We start from the raw sequence: 25,259 nt of genomic DNA, 5'->3' as shown, positions 1-25,259 counted from the left end.
AGACCCTGCAGCCCAGGCCAGGCCTCAGTCAGGTCCAGCAGGAGGGACAGAAGCACAGAGACACAAAGACAGCAGAGCAGTGCCAGTGCAGACTCAGTCGGCTCCAGCAAGCATTCCCACAGCAGCAAACACTCTGGTCGACTCTCTCGCGGCAGATCTTCACACCAGAGTCAGCGCCAGTCAGGCTCGTCTCAGCACTCGGCCCACAGGCACAGCAGCTGCCCTGACGCACACTGTGTGAAGAGACTTAACTCATGGTCTCAGACGTCTCGTGATCGCTCACTGTCGCCTTCTGAGCATAGCCACCGCCACCAAGGAGACCGTCACACCTCTAGTCATCATCATCGTCATGGTGACTGTAGTCCACGTTCCCACCACCACCACAGAGATCACCACAGCACCAGCCATCACCACGGACACCAACACAGTCAGCACAGCCACAGTAATCACCATGGTGATCACCACAACAACTCTCATCACCATCACTATGGAGACCATCACCATGGACACCACCACAGTCCGGTCCGTCATCATGAAGATCAACACAGCCCCACTCATCACCATGGCGACCAGCACACTTCTCATCACCACAGACACCATGACAACACATCCCATCACCATCACTTTGGAGACCATCACCATGGAGACAACTGCAGCCCAAATCATCACCATGGAGACCACCAAAGTGCATCGCATTATCATCACCATGGCAACCATCATAACCCTTCTCATCGCCCTCGCCATGGAGATCACCACAGTCCAGACCATCATCATCGCCATGGAGACAATCACATCACAAGTCATCATCATAAACGTCCCCACACCCCAACACATCAACATGTAGACCACCACAGTTCAGGTCACAGGCGTCATAGCAACCACCCAGTCACTGAACGTCACCATGGACACCAGAGCCCAACAATTCACCATCACCATGGAGACCACCACCATGAATCTCATCATCATCGTCATGGAGACCACCACAGTCCAGACCATCGTCATGGAGATCACCACAGCGAAACTCATCACCATCGCCATGAAGACCACCACAGTCCAGACCATCACCATCATCATGGAGACCAGCACAATCCAGACAATCGTCATGAAGACCACCACAGTCCAGACCATCACCATCACCATGGAGACCACCACAGTCAAGCCCATCCCCATCGCCATGGGGACCACCACAGTCCAGATGATCGTCATGGAGACCACCACAGTCCAGACCATCACCATCACCATGGAGACCACCACAGTCCAGCCCATCACCATCACCATGGAGACCACCACAGTTCAGACAATCGTCATGGAGACCACCACAGTCCAGACCATCACCATCACCATGGAGACCACCACAGCGAAACTCATCACCATCTCCATGGAGACCACCACAGTCCAGCCCATCACCATCACCATGGAGACCACCACAGTCCAGACAATCGTCATGGAGACCACCACAGTCCAGACAATCATCATCACCATGGAGACCACCACAGCGAAACTCATCACCATCACCATGGAGACCACCATGGAGACCACCATAGAACAGACAATCTTCATGGAGACCACCAAAGTCCAGAGAATCACCATCACCATGGAGACCACCACAGCAAAACTCATCACCATCACCATGGAGACCACCACAGTCCAGACAATCACCATGGAGATCACAACTGTCCAGACAATCGTCACAGAGACCACCACAGTCCAGACCACCAGCATCCTCCTGATTTTTTCTCCCAGCCTCTCTCTCAGAATAATGACCCGAGTGTCTTCAGTGACCTTGAGGACCACAGCACTCATTCAAAGCAACACTCCGCTGGCGGGCAGCTGGAGGCTGTTTCTAACAGGAGCACTGTCGCCCCCTCCAGTCAGGACGAAGAGCGTACAAGCTTCAGTGGCCCATCATTACATAAAGTATGGCATTTCTCTGCTCATTCATTATTACAGCATGTTCATAAAGTCATTACTGGCCAGTCAATAGCTGCCTTGTTACACTGCACATGCTTGATTAACTGGTTATGTAAAAATGTTCCACTCATTTGCTGCCTATTGATTTGGGCACCAGCGTGCACGTCACAGTGAACACTAGATTAGTCTTTACAGGACAATAGATTGGTTATCATGCACAAACCATTCCCCAAGTGAAGTTCAACATGAATGGCATCATCAGAATGAAGTATTGTCAAGTAATTCTGTTGTCTTTGTTACAGGAAAAGACACATGACCTGGGTAGAATCATGTAAGTGTAATATACTGGTTATTATTTTGTGTTTGTTAACTGGTAATAGTGATGGTGAGTCCAAGTGACAATCAGGATGTAAAGAGATTTACTGGTTCCACATTCAAAATATTTTGTATAATATCATAGAAAACACTGACCTGCGTGATTTTAGACCCGGTGGGTAAAATGAGAATAATTGGACAGATGAAAGAATGGATTAAGAATTATTAAAATAATTCATCAAATGCTTACATACATTTTCACGCTATATTGTGTTTCTCGTTTGTGTATCATGATAGGAAACTACAGGAGCAGAATCAAGGTCTGCATCAAAGTCTACTGAAGACAGCAGTGAGGATGGAGTGTTTAGGAGAGGAATTCATGAGCAGCCAAAAGCTTTTGGAGGCAGAGCTTCAGAGGACACGGATGGAGCTCAGCAACATCACAGAGAAGTTTCGGAGGTATTTAATGTACAGAAAACACATTTTCTTCTAGATAGATAGATAGATAGATAGATAGATAGATAGATAGATAGATAGATAGATAGATAGATAGATAACATAGAAGTGGATTGAATAGAATAGAATAGAATAGAATCAATACATTCCTCAATCAATTAACCAGAGTTATAAAATTGGGCCCATGCAATATATACGGAACCAAAAACGGAGAGAGATCGGATCAGTGTGAACAAAGCTCAATCTGCCAGCCCTGATCTGTTATCATCTAAAATCAGCTTTGAAATTAGTTTCTCCTGTTTACTATCTGTCTCATGTATTAGACTTATGCAAGATGCAATTTAATGCATTGCTATATTACGTAACGTCATACAATGTGCATACTATGTGCATACTATGTATACTGTAATATATTCTACTGTTGTTGATTAACTTCTTTCTTTCCTTCTCTGCCTTATGTCAGACTACATGACAACTGCTCGACCACACAACAGACTAACAGTCTTCTAGAGCAAAGGTTTCATTCAGTGGTGAGATCGGAAACACTTCTTTCTTTCTTGTGTGCGAGCCAGAATGATGATAAACCTGAAAATAGTTACAGAAACATGTTTTGATATATGTAGGAGCCTTTTTCTGCTGCATTGTTTAGGTTGACTAAGCAGTAAAAGTAATTAAAACTCTCAAGAGGGAATAATTTGATGGAAAACCCACACTCACTGCAGTTTTACTGTGCTTCCTGTACTTTGTGTGCCAGGCTCAGACTATGGAAGGAGAACGTGAGAGGTTGAAGCGGCATATTTCAGCACTGACGGAGCAGCTCGCTGATGCAAAATTTGCCAACAGTGTGGAAACATTCAATGTAAGATCTTTACCTCCCTCTTAAAGTCTAGGCAGACAGTGACTTCACAAATTCAGAGGCAGGGGAGAGAAACTGGAAAAGGGCACCCCCCACAACTGAAAAAAATCTGGTATTCCTTATCATTTCTGTTGGTCTCTATAGGCAAGAATAGTCACACCAAGAAATAATGAAATATTGATATAACTGCTCATAATGGATTCAGTATTAGGACGTTTTTGCTTTTTGATATAAAAATACTTTCATCTTTGACTTGGGACATTTTACTCAATTAATTTTAACCTCTACTTCCTGTAGGTAACATCAGTGCTACACAAAACTGACCTCTATATTCAGTCAGATGATGCCATGAATCAGGTGGTGCCTCCCATCACTCCCCCTCCGGCTGAGTTCATGGACAACCATAACTACGAAAAGGCCAAAGGCGGTGGGCAGGAGCAATCTCTGGGGTCAGTTCCAGAGGAGGAGGAATCTGACTGGTCAGAGATGGGAGACGAGACCCCCCGATTTATACTGACAGGATCAAACAGAGGTCAAGTATGGAGACACCGGGAACCAGATGTTGACAAAGACAGTGAGTCAGGTGGCGAGGAAATTGTCAGACAACACTCTCCACGGCCTCTGCAGATACCTCATCTGCAGTTCACCCTTCATAACGAAAACCTGTCTGATGGCATGACAGGTGAGGGCACTTACAGGATCACCACAAGTCCAAATCTTGGCTCTGCCATCCTGATCCGGTCAGCCAGCCTGGAGGAAATCCCTCTCGCACGCCATCACATGCAGAAGGAGCTCAGAGGCACGGAGGCCATGATGGACCTCCACCACCGAGGGGCCGAAACTATCGTCGATTTAGATAATGAGATCATTCATCACTGGAGAATAAGCAACGACAGGGATGCGGCTATTGTAAGGCCGACAGAAAGCAGGATGTCAGAGGCAGATAGCAGCCTGACAGGCCTGCAGTCAGCTGAGCAGATGCTCAACCACATCATTAGTGGACCGCAGCAGAGTGAAGGACAAGGGCAGGGCAGGGCCGAGGTGCACGGCTGGACAGGAGGGATCCCAGACGAGGTGTTGAAAGGGGAGCGAACACAGCTGTGACAGAAACATGAGTGCACTGCTCACTGTGGCTAAAATCATATTGTTCATATTTCATCTAATAAAAGGTTCATTTTAGGGTTTTTTCAATGGCTCAGTGGTTCAGTCCTTCTAATTAACACGTGGTTTGAGGAAACTTTCCAGACAGTACATTGGACTCCCTCATTTGTTTTCTGAATGCACTCAAAATAATCATATTACCTTATTATATTCAACACACATTACAGTTTTAACCACACCTATAAAACATACGCTCAATAAAACCAACATTTGTCAAGTGGAATTGGAGGAAGATTAATAATATAGGTCCTTAAGCATAAGCTATATTTGTCTGTACCTTGAAACATCCTCAACAGCCTATATTTCCTCATATGATGGAAACATGTTAATGTATATTTTTGTGTATAATACAGATATACTGTAGGCATTTCCTTTCCTTTCATGTCTTTATTCTGTTTGCTTTATTGTGCAGTAACATTATGTATTCACAAAAGATGTACTTCCTGTGTAGGTAGCCACAATTATGCACAGTTGAATGCATTGTTTAATGCTGTGTGATTAGTGTTAAGCACGATCTAAAAACATACAACAACAAAAAATTTAAAATTTTTCAGTGCTTTCTTGTTAATCAGTTTCCCTGTTGTAAAATGTAGTCTTAGCATGTACTATTTAACCTAATGTATACTTATAAATACAGCTATAAATTAACTTTTAATATGTGTATATGCAAAATGGTCCTGTCTTTGTGCAAAGCATATATTTCCTCTGGTTATAATAACTGACCTGAAAATGAAATTCTTGCAATCTAACATCTTATGTAAATGTCATCTATGTAACTCTGTTCATGTAACATCTAATAAACCAAATAAAACCATAATTTATATTTGCTTTATTTCCGTTGTGATAGCAATGTGGCTCTATTGATGGTGGTGTCAGTCTGATGGTCTTACAGTCTGTTTGAAACACCACTTAGATCTGTTTTGAAATGTTGCACAGACATCGATGGTGACCTGAAGATCAATTCTAATGAAGCTAGTGATCCCTTAACTTTTCCTCAAGCATCACCATGAGCTTGGTTTACCTTAACTGATATCCACTTTAGGTAGACGTACATAGTTTTTTTTTGGTTTCTCAGTCAGGTCCACCTTTGCATCCATATGTTTTAACTAACGGCTCCAAAAAGACAAAATGGCAACTGCCAAAATGCCACACTTGGGTCATTAAAACAGTAGTCCACAAACAGATCAGTGATGTCACACTGGCTACATTCACAGCTTTTATATAGTCATTGGTGTAGATGCCAAGTCTTGTACTAAACAGTAATAAATAGACTCAAAGTTAGATTAGCAGAGGTTAGAAGTTCAAACCACACAATCTTTTTTACTTTCAACTCTTGAGAAGGGCAATAGGAAATTAATGAAATCTTTCAAAAGATAATACTATGATAAAATGTGAACAAAATAATCTATTTACTTGAATACAAATTATAGATTTTTCTTTTTCTATTTCACTGTTCCAGTTTATTTGTGCATTCAAAGTTGTGTTGTGAGGAAAAGTGTTACACAGTTAGCGGCTTATAACGATATCCTTCTCCCTGTCAGGTTCAATTTGTTTTGTCATCCACGTCCCTCTGTATGAGTGATGGATGCTGAGCAGACAATGGCCTGGATTCACAGACCACTTTAATAGGATAGGTAAGCATTAGTGGTAAGACGCTCGCAGCATCCAGGTATGCCAAATCCAGTGTGCCAAATCCACTGTGTGGCACACTGGACAGCACATAGTGGTCGGTGGAGATAACTGGACTTTTTTCAGCACTTTTTGGGGAGAAAAATAAGGTAAGCTTTGATGCACTAACATATGTTTAATTTTATATGCACCACTTGAAGCTGAAAAAATTAATTATCCAAGGATTTTGCGCTAATCTCAGTTGATTTTTTCACGGCTTTTTTGGATAAAAGTTTTCTCTCAGAAAGTTATTAACTGTGTTTTGATTGTGCTTGCTCTGTTGTTATCAGATTATTTTTCAGTTTTGTTTGAATTTCAATTTAGTCATCATCTCTGAGCCTGCAGTGTGCTGCCTCTGACCTCTCCTTCTTCCTTGCAGACAAAGACACAGCATCGGCCCTCGTCGCCTTGTCGCTCTCCTTCCCCTATTCCCCCGGTAAGCCTCGGATTCCCTCACTGCAACCATGGTGGTGATGAAGATGAAGTTCCCCTTTCAGAAAAGGGTGAAGCTAGCCCAGGGACTGTGGCTCCTGTCCTGGTGTGCCACAGTTGCCGGGGCTATCACCTTCACCCTGGGGTGCATACTGAAGACGGAGCTCCGCAGGAGGGCAGAGGTACTCATGTTTTACCTTCTAGGACTTTGAAGCTTAGCTCAAATTTCCAAAGTTTTGTTGTTTTTGACTATTTTTCACATATAACTTATAAACAAATTACACCAGTTGGTTGTGTTGTTATTACAGTAATGTGTAATGATGTTTCAGTGTAATTATATATCACTTTGAGCATTCTAATTGTGTTCATATGGGGAGAAAATCAATTTGGTCTAATTATGCTTGTGACAGACAGAATAGATAACACATAAACTGCCTCTGCAATGCCATTCAGTTGATTACACACTGATGTACTGATTTACATGAATAACAAAAAGAACACCTGATAGGTACCTTCTGTGCCTGTCCTGAGTTTAAACTGTTGGCACAATCATATTAGGTGAAAACATGAAAATGGGAAAAGTGTCTTGAAAGGACAAATTAAAGAAATGTCCTTGCTGTAGACCAACAAGAGGCAAATACACCTGTGACCCACTTTGGATCCTGACTCATCATATAATAAACCAGGCTCTGTCAGTCTTAATCAGCCTAATCCCTTCTCACAAAGGCCATCATTACAACTTTGCATGAATATAAAACCCACATAGTTTTAGCTTATTTGGATTCATTTTTTTCTGACATTTAAATATTTTGCATAATGAAATTATTTGCTGTCTCAAAAACATCATATTTGAAAAACTATTATCTTCTTAGAAGAGAATGTTCAAATGTCCTTCTTTTTTGCACGAAAAAAAATCACTTTAGATGTAAACAATGTACTTGTTGATCCTAAAAGAAAAATTTGGGCCGAGTGACAGAGTAACATGTGCAGCTGCAGCTACTGTACTATAGGTGCCCTTGAGCAACACAGCTGAGCCTCAACGGCTTGAAGTGAGCTGCTCAGTGCTCATTAAACTCTGATTAAACTGAGATGAATAATTGTGACTGACTGCAATGCTGATTATGAAAATGACTGCAGTGCATTTTAAGATATCTCCTTTATGAATAAAGGTCAATTCAATTCAGACCCACAGAACTGTAACTTAAAATTTACGATAGTAAACTCAGGCTGTAATAGTTGGACATAATAAAATGAAAAAAACTGTCTGTAATTGCAGCTATGGCTGGATGTTTGTTCATCACCAGCATAATAGGAAAAATAGCTGTTATTTGTTATTTGTAGGTGTTTGGAAATGAATGATCAACAGAAATAATGTGGCTATTGGCCTCAAATTACCAGAAAATCCCTGGAAATATATGTCAATTACTATAGATTGTAATACATCATCATTTCATGTTGGTTCAAAAATAATGCCTTGTTTTAGCCAGGTGTGTTATGATGTGTTTCCTTTCAACAAACAATGGCTTAACATATATTAATTACATTATTGTTTGACAGGTAATGGATAACTCCGACATACATATTGTGCCCAACACCCTCATGATTGTTGGCCTGGCCTCGTTGGGTATCAATTACTTTGCTTCAAAGATCTGTCAGGATGCTCTGGATGCCGGGCGATTCCCTCGCTGGAAGACCATGTTGAAGCCCTATTTTGCTGTCTCTTGTTTCTTCACTGTCCTCATGCTGCTAGCTGTCATCATGAGCTATGCCATGAAGGGCAATCTGGAGAATTCTCTGAAGATTGGCCTGAGGAACGGCATCCGCTTCTACAAGGACACAGACACCCCAGGCCGCTGCTTCCAGAAACAGAACATGGATCGCTTGCAGATGGATTTTCAGTGTTGTGGGAACAGTGACTTCAGGGACTGGTTTGAGGTCCAGTGGATCAGCAACCGCTACCTTGATTTCAACTCAAAGGAAGTGAAAGAGTAAGTTGTGTATAATATTATAGTGGTGTCTCTGTGGATCTTTATGGAAAAGCATGTGATTATTGTACTGTATCTGTATTTGACCTGAAATATATCTTTCCTTAGCCGCGTCAAGAGCAACGTGGATGGCCGTTACTTGGTAGATGGAGTTCCATTTAGCTGCTGCAACCCCAGCTCTCCACGACCATGCATCCAGAATCAGCTCACTAACAACTCAGCCCACTATAACTATGACTACCAAACCGAGGAGCTCAACATCTACCTCCGAGGCTGCAGAGCAGCTCTGGTGCAATACTACATGGGCCTCATGAACACCATTGGGGCTGGAGTACTGTCAGTCTTCCTGTTACAGGTATTCGATGAGAAGAATTGCAATATTTTTACAGTGATTAGTGTAGAGTAGAGTTGGTGGTGCTAAGGTGAGCTTTTTGGAAGATGATGAAGGAATAACATTGGATTTGGGAAAAATGTGCTGTGATAACATCATTCTGCATGTACAGTAAGCATACAAAAGGCTTTATATAGAAAGTTAAATACGCAGTTATTGCAGTTGTATCCTGACCTGATTGAAAGCAAACCTCAATTGATTCCTCATTCATTTACTGTGTCTGATGTGCACAATTTATGAAATGAGTAACCTGCTCCCTCATCTCTCCACCTTCCTCCCTCCACAGGCCTCTGTGCTGGTGAGCTTGCGGTTCCTGCAGACCTCTATGGAGGCACTGGCAGGGAATGAAAACACAGAGATTGAAACAGAGGGTTACCTGCTGGAGAAATCAGTGCAAGACACCGTCATGGAGTACCTGAACCCTGTCCTGACCTTCTTCCTGCTTAAAAACCAGGTGGAGGAGGGCGAACCCTCTCCAGCCTAAACTACAGATCATGTACACACATGTAAATATTTGTACACAGAAAAGGCAACTAATAACTTATAATTGTTTAAATTTGAAAACAGAACATTGATCACAAATTTCTATGAATTTCATCGATATAGGGATAGTATTTTTTATTGTCAGATGATCATTACAAGTAAAGTAAATGTTGACTATATTACTGTACATTCCTATTGAAATTCCATATGCAGAAATGATTCCTCATCTGTCAACACACCGTGATTTTTGTTTTATTTTCTGTTTTTTATTTTAATAGTAAGCCCTTCTTTCTTATATTTAAACAGTTCTACAACTACACAAAGTCACTTCAATGCTTTTGATCGTGATGTGCATCGCTAATTGCATTCTCACGCGTTTATGTCAAAAGCAGCAGAACAATCAGTCACTGGGTAAACAGTAATAGGCAAGGTAGTGTACAAAAATAATTTTTTGGTTTAAAAAACAAGGATGTAAAGCTGATGTTAGAGAGAGACATGAGGCACAATGCTGTGCTGTGCAAAAGGACTATGACATAGCCTAATATAACAGATGATTTATTAAAGCTAAGGTTACTAATTGCCTTTTGGAGTGGAGTCACTTATTGTTCATTTTTTTCTTATGACATGCAGACTTTATATTACTCAGCATGTCAGATGTCAACCTCCATAACAAGACAGGTGCTCCAAGTTATTAATTCCTCCCTGCCTCTCTTCTCCCTGTCAGTGAAAGTAAAATTAATGGATTATGAAGATTAATATAAGCTATGTCACTTGCAGCCATCAATTGTGTCCTCTATTCCGACACCTTTATTAAAGCTTTTAATCCTATTTGTTAATACTCAACCTGCTGACCTGGCAGTTAGGCACCTGCGTCAGGTGAATGTAAGATGCAAAGTGAACTATGCTGAGGCTTTGTTTGCTTGTAAAAAGTACTGAAAAAAATCACAATATTGACATATACATTTTCTCTTCTCTCCAAACAAGAGTTTGTGTGTTTTACTCATGTACCTGGGCAGTTCATTAAATATAAAATAACCTTTTTTCGACACTCCTTTAAAATTTTGGCAAATCTCTGGAATCTATTTGTAATATCACCCCACATACATTGCTGAATTAAAGGTCCTTTTAAAAACATGTCTTGGATGAGTTTCTGGCATGCCTGTCCTGACTCACTTTGTACAGTTTTTGTTGAGACTGTGTCAGTGAACTGGTATTTTTTTCTAAGGCTGTAGCTCACAACAACCTTTGAATTATGTTTTATCAGGGAATGTGTATGGTAATTCTGTCTACCTGGACCTGGTACACTGACTTTAAAAATACCATAAAAGTGATGCATGACTCAATGGATTGAGGCATATTGCAGTAGGCCTATTGCAGTGTAGTAAATGTATACTTGAAAATGTTTATTCCACAGTGAGGTAGAGTCTGTTTGTTGATAATTTGATATTCAAATTTGTGGTTTAACTTTAGCTGCAGACTTCTGTTTGTAGCAACAACCCAGGCAGCACAACACACAACACAGTCCACCAACAGTAACAAGGGAATGTAACCTTGAAATAAGGAAGATAATAAATAAAAGAAAACCTAACATGAAACAGGGATATATTAAAAGGAGGCAAAAAAGGAAAATAAATACATTACAAGTCAAATTAATTATCAAAGGGTGTTTTCACAGCAGATTTCATATATGACATGAAGACATTAAGGATGGCTTTCTGTTTTGCCAATTTACTTGTTTTCATAAAGCAATGACCAGCATAAGATTAACTGGAAATTATATATTTTTTTTAATTGTAGAATTTCAGACAGAGCTTTTCAATGTTGCAATTACATCTTACTTAAAAGTAAATTAATTAAATAAAAATAAATAAATAAATACTGAAAATGAAATATCTACCTGCGTACGTGCCGGCGTCATGACGTTATGACACGTCAGGGACGTCGACACGCTCTGTGATATTTGGTTCACGTCTTGGAATCATTTCTTTTGAACTCGTTTCATGAAACCGTTCTACTATGTGCACAGTCTGTAATTTTATGTTCTTTCAAATGATGTCCCGCCGACCAATTTGGTATATTTGCTCGTAGTTTAACATCTGCGGGATTTATGAATATCTCAGTTATTTAGTGGTGTTTTAAATCTTCCGGAGTAGCTGTCACACCCAGTGAAGAGCGGTTCAAAATAAACGAATCATTCCCGAGTCACACACTCTCTAACTGTTGCAGCTGCCCGGGAAGCTAGTTTTAGCCGGGGGAGTAACCACGAAACGTTAAGAAACTTATGAATTTAGCTACATTATTTACAAATTTAGCTTTCCCGTACAGCGCTTAAGCAGCAAGTGAACGGGCATTTACCAAAACTGGCAGGTAGGTGGACAACAGAGACATTTTGTTCTTTCACTTGATAGTAACAGTTTGTCAGACTGTTGGGACAAAAACACCAAAAGGAAGCTAACCGACCACTAAAGTGACACAATCGTTATCAACTGAGACGTATTGTTGTAGCAAAAAATATCAGAATAATGTGTAGTGACAGTCTCAATACGCCATTAGCTGGGAAGGTCCATTGCCATTGCCTTTTAGCTAGGTAACTAAATGACTGTAGCAGCGTTGAATAGCTCCCAGAGATTTCACAACCATTGTTTGTGTTTGTTTGGACATGTACTTATAACGTTAGCCTGCTATCTAGCAACGGGCCTTTATGTCTGTTACTTCCACTCTATATATTTAGGAGTTTCTATCGATACTCGTAGCTTTATTATATACAAATGGTGCTAATGATGATATACATTGATATTTTGGGGTCATACGATGTGTCTTGTTCAGCAGGGTGAGGTCAACAGTAGTCAAATTGGATGGTATGCTTGTCATTTTTTCCCCAGTCTAATTCCAAATGGTGGCGCTGCTGTATAGTGAGACATGGGCTAATTTTGCCCGATTACTTTGTTGAAACATGACTAAACTAAAGATAGTGGATGAGGTGGCATATGTGAGTAAAGAAGACCCCTCAATAACATGTGTCTATTCATCCCGTGAAGCAGCAACAATGTATTTATTTGAAGGTATGACTAATGTTAGCATGAGAAACGCTTATACCGCTTTTATGACCACTCTAGCCAGCTGTACATATACATTTGATTTAAGGTCATCATGAAGTTCTTTGTTGAGAAAAAGCTACGCTTTTGTTACAGCCCATCACACATGTAGTCCCTCCAGGCACTGTGTCCCCCATCAGACAGTTAAGCTGAGCATGGATAATGCAATCTGCATCGCTAGATATGAGAGAGCTGCAGGTGTGCTGCCCATGCTGGTGTTTGTGCATTTCATTGAGGTTGTTTTTTTTGTGTTTCAGAGTAGAAATGGAAGGAGACGACTGCAGTTATCCTCCAGAGTCATCAGATGATCACTCGCAAAGAGGAAGTGTTGCTTCCTCTGCAACGCTTTCACGTGGTATGATGCAGCAAGTATTATTGGAACTGATGGAGTAAACAAATACCTCCTCCAGTTTTTTGTTTTTTTTAAATATGTGTTTATTAAATTTTCAAAAGACAAAACAGGAACACATACATGACAAAAACAAAACAAAAAAAACATACATTTGGCTCACATACATATTTAAATTCAGATTTAGGCGAGAGATTCAGGAGTCATCCTACACAAATAGGATAAGCAAGTAAAACAAACCAAGTGTGCACTGCCATACATGATACATTCACATGATCAAAGGTAACCAGAAACAAAAACATATCAATTAAACGGTAGGGTGTCACTTACAAGGCAGAGCATTCTCAGCTACGATACCAACCCTCTTGCAAGAATGGTAGAGATATTCAAACCAATATATGACAAAAAGGGTTCCCATGTTTTACGAAAAACATCATCCCTGCTGTGCAGTCTACATGTCAGATAGTCCAAAGCAACATATTCAAGTATCACCCTTTGCCATTGAGCCTTAGAAGGAGCTTTATCCATTATCCAATTCAAAAGAATACACTTTCTAGCACAGAAAGCAAGTGTTTGATGAAGTTTTCTTTTAAATTTGTCGGTGATGGACAAATCAGATATGCCGAGTAGTAGACACAAGGGGTCGTTATTTCTATTAGTGGATAGAATCGTATTAATTTCCTGCCCAATGACCTGCCAAAACTGCTGTATTTTTCCACAGTGCCACAAACAATGTGTGAGACTGCCAGTTTCTATTTTACATTTGGGGCACAGTGGGGATGAGTTAGGATTAAATTTATGACGTTGAGATGGAGATATGTGGGCCCTATGCAGAAGCTTTAACTGCATGGCTCTCACTCGGTTGCACACACTCAACGTTTTAGCATTCTTCCACGCATCGTTCCAACCTTCATCTGTCATGTTAACATTAAGTTCTTTTTCCCATAAGCCTTTCAGAAAATAAGTGTTTGTGGTGTTATGCCCCTTAAGGATATTATAAAATAAGCTAATAGACCTGCCAGATTTCTGTAAAAAGAGTTGTCTCTCTACATGTGAAATATTTTGACACTCAAGGATTGTGGTATTCTTTGTAACAAAGTTTCTTACTTGCAAATATCGAAAGAAATCCTGTTGTTGAATGTCATACTTCCTTTTCAATTGACTAAAAGACATCATGGTAGAACCTTCCAGTAGTTTATGCAAAGTGGATATTCCTTTATTTACCCAAATCCGGAAGTTACTGACCATCACTCCAGGAGGGAAATCAGGATTATCACATACTGGAGTAAAGACAGAGGTGAATTGAGATCTGCCCTCTAATTTTCTAATGGCATGCCATGCCTTAACTGTGGAAATTGTAATTGGGTTAGTACAAGCAGACTTCAAAAACGCACTTTTCCTAATAAACAAAAGATTACTCAAGGGGTATTTGGACATTGAACTTTCTACATCCAACCAGAGAGATGTGGACTTATTACCCATCCAGTCGGCTATAGTACGCAGATGAACACTAAGCTGAAACTTTCTAATGTCTGGGAGATTAACACCTCCTTCTGTGGAAGACAGACATAATGTAGCCATTTTGAGGCGTGCTTTCTTCTTTGACCATATAAAGGAACTAAACCAGCTATTTAGCTGTTTGATTGTCTTATGGAGAAACATAACTGGGATCATCTGTATCGGGTAAAGTAACCTGGGGAGGATGTTCATTTTCAGCAGTGCAACACGGCCTAACCAGGAAATTGGGAGAGTGTTCCATCTCTCAAGGTCCAACCTTATACGCTCGAATATGGGTGGGAAATTTGCTTTATATAATTGGTCAAAGGCGGGTGTTATACGTATACCCAAATATACAAAACCTTCTGGTGACCATTTAAAAGGAAAGGGAGATGGAGTTTTGGGTATTTGTTTCAGACTACCTAATGGCATTACTTCCGATTTACTGAAATTTATTCTGTAGCCAGAAAAAGTACTAAACATATTGATGGTCTCAATAAGTGCTGGGGTAGATACCTCAGGCTCAGTCACCTCCAGTTTTTAAAAAATGTATTATTTACATTTATAGCAAATTAACTTGAAAGAAAGTAAAATTGTTTATTTGTGTTTGTTCACACAGCTCAAGATGTGCTTATATACCTCTGTGGTGACAGCGCAGTACACTTATCAGTAGAAGGGCTTGGCAGTATCTCTGTGCACGAGTTGGGCCGCAGTGTCCGTGAGGCCCTCCATATTCCTGAGTCTCTGCAGGATGTTTTTGCCTTCTGGCTTAGTTCTCCACTGCTTGGTAAGAACCTTTTACAGTCATAAATCCTGTGATTCTTCATCTGGCAAGGTGTGTGTATGTGTGTGCTTGTTCCTTTAAAAAATATTATAGTCCGGTTACAGAATATAACATAATAGATTATATTTTTGTATGTTTAATATATAATGTATGTATTCAACTGTTACGACAGGAATAATTTCATTTCAAAATCATGTCACCGAAAATCCATAGCTTTCACTTTTAAATGGACTGCACTTCTACATTGCTTTTCTAGTCTTTGCAAGCACTCAAAGTGCTTTCCACCACAGACAGCGCTCATTCACCCATTCATAAACTGTTGGCTGAGGCTACCCTAAATGGTGCCACCATCAGGAATTTATTCATAGACCAATGGATGCAGCATCGGGAGAAATTTGGGTTTGTATCTTGCCCAAGGGTACTTCGAAACGCTCAGGGATTGAACCACTGACCTTCCGATCAGTTGGTGACCACTCAACCAACTGAGCCACAGCAGCCCAAGTATGGCCATTTACTCTTTAACCTTCTTAACCCCAAGCTGCTGTTGCTCTACATCTAAAGAGCTGGAGGCATGTTGCTGCAGTTTAGTTGAAGTTTCAGGCTGAATTCTTGTCAAGTCACAACAAACATGGCTTCCCAGTTTTTTACTAGGTACGCAAAATTGATTTGTTCTTTACAGGATCAGGAAGGACAGACAGTAGAAGTGATTTTGATGAAATATCATTATTTTAATGAGTTTGATTAATTAATTTTGTTATTTCTGTCTTTTTTCATTTTGTTTTGTTTTTTAAAGAAAACATGCATTTCAATTTGTTTGGTGGCTTACTGCAATGTAAGCAGCTTCAGTTTCACAACTGCAAACAGCCCAAGAATCAGATGGAAAAGAGACTCATCTCACTGTGTAACATTCACCTCTTCTTACTCCTCAGAGTTGCAGTTAAAGGCAAGGCATCAACCATACAAACTATGTCGACAGTGGCAGGACTTGCTGTATCGTTTCACTGAGGCCTCAGAGGAAGACATCTCACAAGGTGATTGTTTTGTCTGTATATGCCTGTGTTAAAAGAGAAAAAAGTCCAACCAAAAAACAATTAAAAGTCTGCACCACATTAAACTGTATCCACTAAACCACATATGATATTATAAGGGGAAAATGTAATGACTTGCCAACTGTATGTGAATGTCAGTTTTAGAGTACTAAAGTTATTGCAGTGCAAGTACATTAAATTATCTGGTTTCCTGCCTCAAACTAGTTGCACTCAGTAAACTGGTTTCAAATCACATTTTGTTGAATGCCAAGCACAGCCAGTTTCTTTTTATCCGATGGTTCCCTCTGGCTTTGTAGCTTGCTGCTAAATTGTTGTTGCTTAGTAGCTCACACAGGGTAGAAGTGCTGTCAAGTGGAATAAGTAAATGGAAAGAGAGGGAGTTGGCATGATAAGCAATAAATACCTGTGGCTAAACAAGCAAAGTAAAAGCTTGAACATGTAGAAGGTCAAACAACATGAAGAAAAACTGCTCAGAGAAAGAAAAGACATTATACTTGCAATTTGCAAGTACGATAATATAGCCGAACAGTTACCACATTCATTTAGACAACATTAAATATACATACAGCATTGATGATTGATGATTTAAGATGAGGGTGAGATTGTCCAAAATATATTCTAAAATAGGAAGATTTGCTGTTTCTGTTTTGATGGTTCGACATAACAAGCACATGGTGACACAAAGTGCTTTGCAAAAACAAACCAAAACTCAACAGTGAAAGCTTTCTACTAATAAAACAAAAAATATCACAAATGTTTTGCACAATCACTTAAATGCTGTGTATTTTTGTGGAGTAGATGAGACTTCCACCCACAGTAAAGGACTATGAGCATAAACAGAGTGGGCTGGAGTATGTACCTCAGTGTGGTCTCTATTCCCTCACTCCTCCACTGTGGGCGGTGGGGCTGAATCCCACAATGACAGATGGTTCACCTGAACCCTAATGCATCATTATCCTCTGCTCTTTCCCTCAGATGAACCGTGTCTCCAGTTCCGTCGGAATGTGTTTTATCCTAAATCTAAAGAGCTGCAGGTACCATTAATCCTAATTCTGTGCAGGAACAATCATTCATGTTGGATGGGAATTACTAAGACATTGTTATGCATCACTGGGTACTTTAAGTGTAGTAAATATTACAATAAAAAGCTTAAAGGGCTCTAAAGAGATCCTCAGGCTAACTGTGAGCTAATTTTCCTGATAACTGATGGATAGTTGCTGTCATCGTCTCACTCCTGAGCAGATAGACGACAAAGACGTGCTGAGGCTTCTGTACGAGGAGGCCAGGGACAACATTCTCACGGGTCGATACCCCTGTGACCCCGAGCACTGGACGCCACTGGGAGCCTTGTCTTTTGCTCTTGATGAGGGAACTGGTCTTGACGAGCAACAATTTACTACCACTCTTAGGTAAGTTACAACGTTTTGTTGAAAAAAGTGTTTGACCAAATTCTGTAAGTGGGTTTTAAATGCATTTCTATTTTTTAATTCTATAAACACAGTTGACCATAGAGCCTGACCGATAAAGGGTTTTTGAGACTGATTGGTGGCTGATGTAGTGAATTTTGAGCTGGAATAAAAATAGATCTTTCTAAGTGGATTGTTTACTGATATCACTATGCAAAGGTTCTCAACAGGCTGCTTTCTGAAACAAATAACTTTACTAAAGCATAGTTACCATTATGCAGTATTACATATTACATATATAATGTATTACATTGTTAGTCAATTATACAAATTATAACTAAGAAAAAATAAACATCAGTACTGACTGTATGTTCAGAAGAATAAACAAAATAAAATAAATAGAAATAGAGGAATCACCCCAAACATTTTCTGCATTATATATTGTGTAAGACAAACTGCAGACTTTTTTGTCATAAATTTTGTGAAATGGTGAGAGTTTGCTTCTTTTCAGCTCTTTTCGCCACCATAAAAAGCAAAACCAACCTCATGTCCCTCAACCCACATATTCTAAAGGGCAGCTAGTAGATTGAGCAGCTTTAAGTACTTCGGCACAATCAGCAAAGCATGTTGCAATTTGACGAAAATCCACAGACATTGTGAAAAAGGTCAACAGTGCTTCTTTTGTTTTAAAGGGCTTTGAGGTTGTTGTTTTTTTATGTTAACACTCATATTGTTTAGTTCTTTTCAGCTCCTTACTTGTTGGTTTGCAAGTGCCAAGCAAAATGCAGAAAATTACATTTTGAATTGAAGAGGGATGTATGTCTTTTTTCTTCTTAAAGCCTTTTTAGACTTTATCCAGATTAAAGAATTATAAATACCTGACAGGTCCTATATGTGCCTGCACATATAACACTGCAAAACAAAGGAGTAGTCAATGTAGACGTTTATTTTAGGTACTCACAAGTTACAGTTGTTAGTAAATTAGTTCTAAAATAGATATAGATAAAGAAGTCTCATATTTGTTTGCGTACAGTGTTTTATTAATGTTGTACTCCCCTTTAATTGTTACAGCTTTATACATTAAACAAGTCCTTCTTTATTTGCCGTTTAATAGTTATTAAACAAAAAAAAAACATTTGAAGGTCTGTGCTTTATTAAAACAAACATTAAGACTTCAGCCAAAAGTCTAAAAGACACTTCTTGTTTTTCTGTATTTTTCTCTGACGATGAAACCAAGTTCTCCCAACAAGCAAAAGAGGAAATGAAAGAAGACATTTAGTTTATCTTCTCCACATAAATTACATGGTGTTTAACAATACAGTCGAATCAAATCCTCATATTAAAACTTGATTGGACTATTGTGGAGGGGGAAAAAACGCAACTATAAGCTTGATAATCTCTATATCTGCTGATGGAATTGTGATTTGTATTGTTATTGCTGGTCGCAGATGCATTTTAGACCAAGAGGTTATTTTCAGAAATCGTTGATTGATTATTGTTGATAAATGAATTGTGATTTTGACAAAATCTTGACACTGGATTTGCAAAGATAAAATGCATTAAGAAAAATGCAAACTTCTCTTGTCTGCTCTCCACAGAGAGAAGAAGCTGTCTTCTTTTCTGCCTCCGCATGTTGCCATGGGGAGCGGAGGTTTGCTCTCCACTCTGAGAGGGAAGTCGAGCCGTCAGTCAGGGCTGGAGCAGAAGCTCTTGGAGGAGTACAGAAAGATCAGCACATCTGCTGGAAACTCTCCTGAGCCCACACAGCTCCTACACCAGTACCTCAACACATGTCACTCTCTGCCTTATTATGGGTAAGTAGTTGTGTGATGAGCCATTTTGTCCACAGATGTGAGTTTTATCTCAAATAATTCACCATACTCTAATCGCTTTATATTTATTAGATTCCATTTAACATTAACTACACAAACAGGTGCGCTTTCTTCTCTGGGGAGATTGACAAACCAGCGCAAGGGATTCTCCAAAGGGCCAAACGCAAAGCTGTCAACGTTGGGATCTGCCTGGACGGAGTTTATGTGATGGATGTTAAAGAGAAGGTGAGCATCACATTGTCTTTGAAATAAAAACACAATGCAATGTTTCTGCAGAAATGTTGAAAGCGGTTTTCTCCTTGTGAAATCTAACCTGATTTCTCTGGTTAAACATATTTTCTTTCAGCATGTGCTGCTTGGCCTGCATTTCAACGAGCTTTCCTGGGACCACAGTTACCCCGAGGAGCAGGGGGACTCACACATTCTGTGGCTGGAGTTTGATGGAGATGAAGACGGCACTCCTGTCAACAAGTTGCTGAAGATCTTCTCAAAACAGGTAAGGAACTAGAATAACACTCGTAGAGCAGACCACTACCAAGACCAATGGTGCATTCACATGCTCCTCAGATGGTCTTATTTCCCAAACTGGGATAAAACTATCTTCTGATTTTAATGTGTTCGAGAGCTTAAAGCCATAACCAGGAAACAACATGAATGCTACATAGAAGTTGTGTTGCATTTATTGCTCAGCGTGTGTAAACAACACAATGATAGCTGTTTCCAGTTTTTCAAATTGATCAGACTCCACATGAATGCAGCACTATTGTCCTGTCTCACTATGGTAAGGAAAGTGAAAGTGAATTCACCCCTTGATTTGCATCTAGTCCCAAATTTAATTGGTTCTTTCTAAGCCCATGCTCCACCCTTCCACCAAGTTTTAGACAAACCCCAGTGATAACTTAACCTCCTTTGCAGAGGTATTAAATATTTGTAAAATTGGATTTAATTCACTAGTCATCTGGCATGATTATATTTAACACCTGTACTTACGGTGAGACCAACCAGCATGTGTAGCGTGGCCCTGGATTACCTCAGAACTGCAGAGTGTGTTGTTGATTAGCTTTTTTGGGTCACACCTGTCATGGTTGACAACTCTGCCATCCCTGCTGTAGTGTGAACATCAATTTAAGAACATCTTGCTGCTGTGACAGATGTAGTCCTTTTATGTGTCTCACTTCAAATGTTTTCAACAAGGAGAGAGTGTATGCAGCCTTCTCCAGAGAACCCACTGCACCTGCTGTTTTTGAGCGCTCCAAGATCTGATGCAGCTGCTGAGCCCATTTGTTCGTAAAGGAGCACAACACTCAATTTCAGGGCTGAGACCTAATAGACTTCAAATTATTTTTTGTAATCGCGTGTCCATCATATTATTCTTGTTCAATGATTGTTTCAAAAAAACATTCTCAGCCAACAGATGGTGAAGACATGTTGCATAATGGTAGAGTCAGTACTGCATAATCACGCCAAGCTCTAATCCAAGGCTGACAATGTGAAGCTTTATACGCCTGTGGTTCACTAATGCTCTGGTTCCCATCCTTGGGGTCCTGTCCCCCACTAGGGGTCGCCAAAGCTACATGAGGCTTGCAAGTTCTTCTTGATTTTAAGGTGTGTAAGACAGCCTTTAAAAAATGTACATTTGGCATATAATCTTGGCATTTAATTAATTAAATTATTAACTAAAATGTAAATTAATGGATAATATTAAAGTTCAGATTATTATTTGAGGTTTAAACATAAAAAGGAAATCTCACAGGATGAGGGCACCATGAAGACCTGACCACAAGTGATATTTTCTTAGATCCTTCCCTGCGTCTTCCTGAATTTAAAAAGTATGCTGTTAAAACAGACAAAGAGCTAATAGAACACTGGTCCAGAATTAGATGAAAACACTGACTTTATCAAAAAGAGCCTTAGTTAAATATGTAAGATTGAGGACATAAAATAAAACACATTATCTTGAGCATTTAATGAAAGATATATTTTTTAAATTAACCTCTCTGATGCAATGTTCACAGGAAATGATATGCTGTCATCCAGATCGCTCATTTTACACAAACATTATGGTTATCGTGTTCTCTATTTGGGTTATTTGTACAGTTGTGCTGTACTGTTATGGTAATGCATTGATTATAATATGAAATATCCAAAGTATGTCACTTAGTTGGGCTCTGTCAATTTACACCATGATAAAAAAGGAATCCCTTTAAGAAATAGGTTGGGAACCACTGAACTAGCAGATCAATCAAGAAGCTTTTTATTATGTATACGTTTAAGGCTCAGACTTAATCATTTGTATTTATTTTTTCCAACCAGGCAGAGCTAATGAGCGGCTTCATTGAGCTCTGTGTGGAGCTAAAGTCTGCGTCTGAGGCAGGAGCTGCAGCCGAAATGGACGGGGAGGTGAGTCTGTCTCAGCAGCCTGCTGGGCAAGAAGGCAGCAACAAGAATGGGCGTGGAGGACGGCGTGGGATGCTGCACAGGCAAAACAGCGTTCTGTGCAGTCGGGTCCATTCACTTAACACAATCAGCTACGTGGACAACGGTGAGTCTAATGGTTTCATTTAGTTGTCCAAGACTATGTGAGCATCTACTCCCCAAGACTCCCTGTAGTAACTTCAACCTTTCTCCATTGCTGTCTTTTAGGAAAAGAAATCAAACGCCTGAAGCCGAAACGAGCTGCGTCCTTCTTCACTCGTCAGGGGTCAACGTCAGCAACCACGTACTCTGCCGTGCAAGTGACGGAGAATCTGGAGCAGGGTTAAACTCACTGATCAGCTCTGCTCCACCTCTCAAAGACCAAACCTGAACATTTTACACTGAGATTTAAAGAGAAGACTTGATGCAAGCTTGAGACATTTTACTGATAATATATGAACGTGCAAAGGACCAAGCGAGGGATCTAAGCGTGAGTGACAATATTTATCTTGTTGTGTATATTAGGAAAGTACAGTAATGTGAAAAACAAAAGGATCTATTAACCGCCATGCTTCCGAGGTTAAACTGAAGTGGCTATTCATTAGATGGCCTTACATTAAAGAATATATAGCATTCTATGATGAACCTCCTTCATGAGAAAAGCCTTAGAGAAATCCTCAGACACTGACTACAATTGATGCCTGTATATCTCACGACCGTTTTGACCTTTCTGCAGCGCTCTGGAGCCGAGTTTACCGTTAACACTCAAAAATGTTAAACCTCATAAGAGTACAAGTACTGCATTACCTCTTTTTACTCTTATTGAGGCTGGAACATCAGGAACAATTCATCCCCATAGAACTTTAAACTTCTTTTTACAGTTTCCCACAGACTCTTTACATTCAGCATGACAAACACTTTCAGTCGGCGGTCTGAGGGCGGGTTCCCCCTATTCTGCTTTTTCAAACTGCCAGTGCCTTGTTCTAATCGAAGAGTGAAGACTCTTTAGAAAAAGTACTGGTAGAAACGTTTAGTGGTTGGTGTTACTACTCATAAAGAGACGTATGGGAACACACTTTCTGTGCTGCGGAAGTTTCTTGTAAGTACATGCTTTTAAGAGATTATTCATATTTGTGGCTGGTTATGGCGGAAAGAAGGCAATGGGCGGCACATCCCAGTTTTTAGAAATAATTTAGTTTTCATTTTTCATTTGTAAAAGCTTAATGGTGTGAATGTAGAATAAACATGTCAAATAACAGGATAGATTTTACAGCATCCAGTTGTAGAAGCTAAAATTTCACTTTCAAGGCATCAAGTCTTGGGGAGAATGAATACATTTGCACCAATAAAAGAATCAAATTAGAGTAAAAAACAACCCAATAAAGGTTTTTAAAAAAAGGTAAAAAGTTTACTATAACAAATTATTGAATCATACTACGCTCTTATTCTTGCCACTGATTGTGAACATGATATATTCAAAGTTTAACCTCCAATCGGCAACATGCGTGACATCCGCACTCAGGTCTCAAGTTGACTAAAACTGCTTGGTCAGATCTGATTAGCAAAGTAAAACTGATGCAATAGCAAACTTCGGCAATTTCTGACACCAAAGACGATAATAAAGCTTCCTGTTTAGCCAAGTGCTACTCTAACATACTAACTTCTAAACAACCAACAAATTGAAACTGCTAGCTACAGGTCTAAGGTTTGTTTAGTCATTTGATAGTCATCAATTTACTTTATTTGAAAGAGGACAGGGAACACTATCTTTGTTTGAGGATAAGGGTCATGAAAACCTTTTCTGCATTTTTTATGGTTTATTTAGTTTTTGAAAGAGCTGATTCAGTTTATCTGAAAAAAAAATTAAAAAAAATCAACAAACAAATTTTCACTGGACTGTGTGCTCAGACCAACTGACCAATAACTTATGACTATGCTGTTGAAATCTCAGTCTGTACGCCAAAGCAAGCCTCTCTAACGTGCTGCAACACAGTATGCTACCTTAACGCTCCAGAGACAGACTTCAGTCTGGCAGAGTCCTCCAGGTGTCCCTCTGAACTCCACCGTAACGCTACAGGCAGTTTCTGTCTTTGCTGTATATTTATCAAACAAGCTCACCTCACTGATGGCCATTTATCATACTGCCTTCCACTTGAACGTAGATCTGAGACATGTTGGCATCCTGGATTCTTCCTGATCCTCCTGAGCATGCAAACTGCAAAAGTTTTTACTTTTCTATGCTTTCATATGTTATATCAGCTACCGTCTGTAACCTAAACTGCAGTGGCAGTCCAATATAATGTTGCTAACTTACACTATGCATGTCACATTGTAGAATAGGCATTCCACATCAGACTACACATCATGTGATACTGCACTATTAATACTAAAACACTGTTTATAAATCTGTTTTTGTATTGTTTGTTAGCTTTTATGAGAGAATATTTTTATTTCATTTTCATATATATTCGTCAGTGTTCGTACACAAGAATGAAGTGAAGAAATAGGTCATTAAAAGCATTATCTCCTCAAGCAATCACTTTTGCAGAAGCATCAAGTGCCTTTTTGTTTATACTGGTGGCATCTGAATGACTGTTTTGATGCTCAGAAACAAGGAATGGACAATTTTTGTTATTGCTATGGTTTAAAAACAATCGTGTTTTGTAATATATTTCCCAAATTTTTTAGCTAAAACCATGCATTTCATCTTTCCTAGCTGATGTGAGTATATTATATACTGGATAACTAATGGTCTGCTGTTGAACAGTGTATTGTGGTTCCTCTCAATTGAATGGTCAGTCTGCCTTCATTAAAAAGTGTCTGATATGCTTTTTTTTTTTTAAATAAACAAATGCAAAGTGGGCCCACTGCTCTGAAAATATCTGGGAAAAAGTGTGTTTTGTACATTACCTACTTACAGCCTAAATGCACTTAAGCCATACTATATCTCTATATGAACTACATATCTATACATTTTACTACGTATCTATACATTTTACATGTTCGAGATTGGGATCGAGTTTGCTTTAAACCAGAGTTTCTGTTGCAAATTATTTTCCTTCATTTTTAACTATGTGAAGGTTTATCTGTTTAAGCCTGATGTCCACTAGAATATTCTTGTTTATTCAACAATAGCTTAAAATATTTATATATTTATTCTTGTTTAATGAAAGC

General features: G+C 39.6%; 3 protein-coding genes across 4 annotated transcripts; all 3 read left to right on the top strand.

Annotated features, from left to right (window-relative positions):
* The first annotated feature begins 901 nt into the window (after positions 1–901).
* Positions 902–5,505, top strand: si:dkey-273o13.3 (uncharacterized). Its single transcript, XM_059352132.1, has 7 exons — positions 902–1,398; positions 1,461–1,917; positions 2,214–2,242; positions 2,524–2,685; positions 3,146–3,212; positions 3,437–3,541; positions 3,836–5,505. The coding sequence occupies exons 1-7, from the start codon at positions 902–904 to the stop codon at positions 4,640–4,642; spliced, it is 2,124 nt and encodes a 707-aa protein (XP_059208115.1). The 3' UTR covers positions 4,643–5,505.
* Positions 5,506–6,799: 1,294 nt separating this feature from the next.
* Positions 6,800–9,725, top strand: rom1a (retinal outer segment membrane protein 1a). The gene is made up of 4 exons (XM_059352178.1): positions 6,800–6,981; positions 8,357–8,787; positions 8,893–9,139; positions 9,462–9,725. The coding sequence occupies exons 1-4, from the start codon at positions 6,832–6,834 to the stop codon at positions 9,657–9,659; spliced, it is 1,026 nt and encodes a 341-aa protein (XP_059208161.1). The 5' UTR covers positions 6,800–6,831; the 3' UTR covers positions 9,660–9,725.
* A 1,925-nt stretch (positions 9,726–11,650) lies between these two features.
* On the top strand, positions 11,651–24,966 carry frmd8 (FERM domain containing 8). Of its 2 annotated transcripts, none has more exons than XM_059351778.1 (11): positions 11,651–12,025; positions 13,016–13,108; positions 15,219–15,386; positions 16,313–16,414; positions 17,408–17,466; positions 17,675–17,841; positions 19,437–19,652; positions 19,772–19,895; positions 20,017–20,166; positions 21,984–22,212; positions 22,314–24,966. In XM_059351778.1, the coding sequence occupies exons 2-11, from the start codon at positions 13,018–13,020 to the stop codon at positions 22,430–22,432; spliced, it is 1,425 nt and encodes a 474-aa protein (XP_059207761.1). In that variant the 5' UTR covers positions 11,651–12,025; positions 13,016–13,017; the 3' UTR covers positions 22,433–24,966. The 2 variants fall into 2 exon arrangements, with proteins under 2 accessions (XP_059207761.1, XP_059207760.1); XM_059351777.1 differs by having other exon boundaries at positions 13,011–13,108.
* Positions 24,967–25,259: the final 293 nt, after the last annotated feature.

The sequence above is a fragment of the Centropristis striata genome, chromosome 15 (assembly GCF_030273125.1).
Source record: "Centropristis striata isolate RG_2023a ecotype Rhode Island chromosome 15, C.striata_1.0, whole genome shotgun sequence".
In the NCBI taxonomy this organism is placed as follows: Eukaryota; Metazoa; Chordata; class Actinopteri; order Perciformes; family Serranidae; genus Centropristis; species Centropristis striata.
The sequence above is the reverse complement of the archived record's forward strand: the minus strand, read 5'-3'. Positions and strand labels throughout refer to the sequence as shown.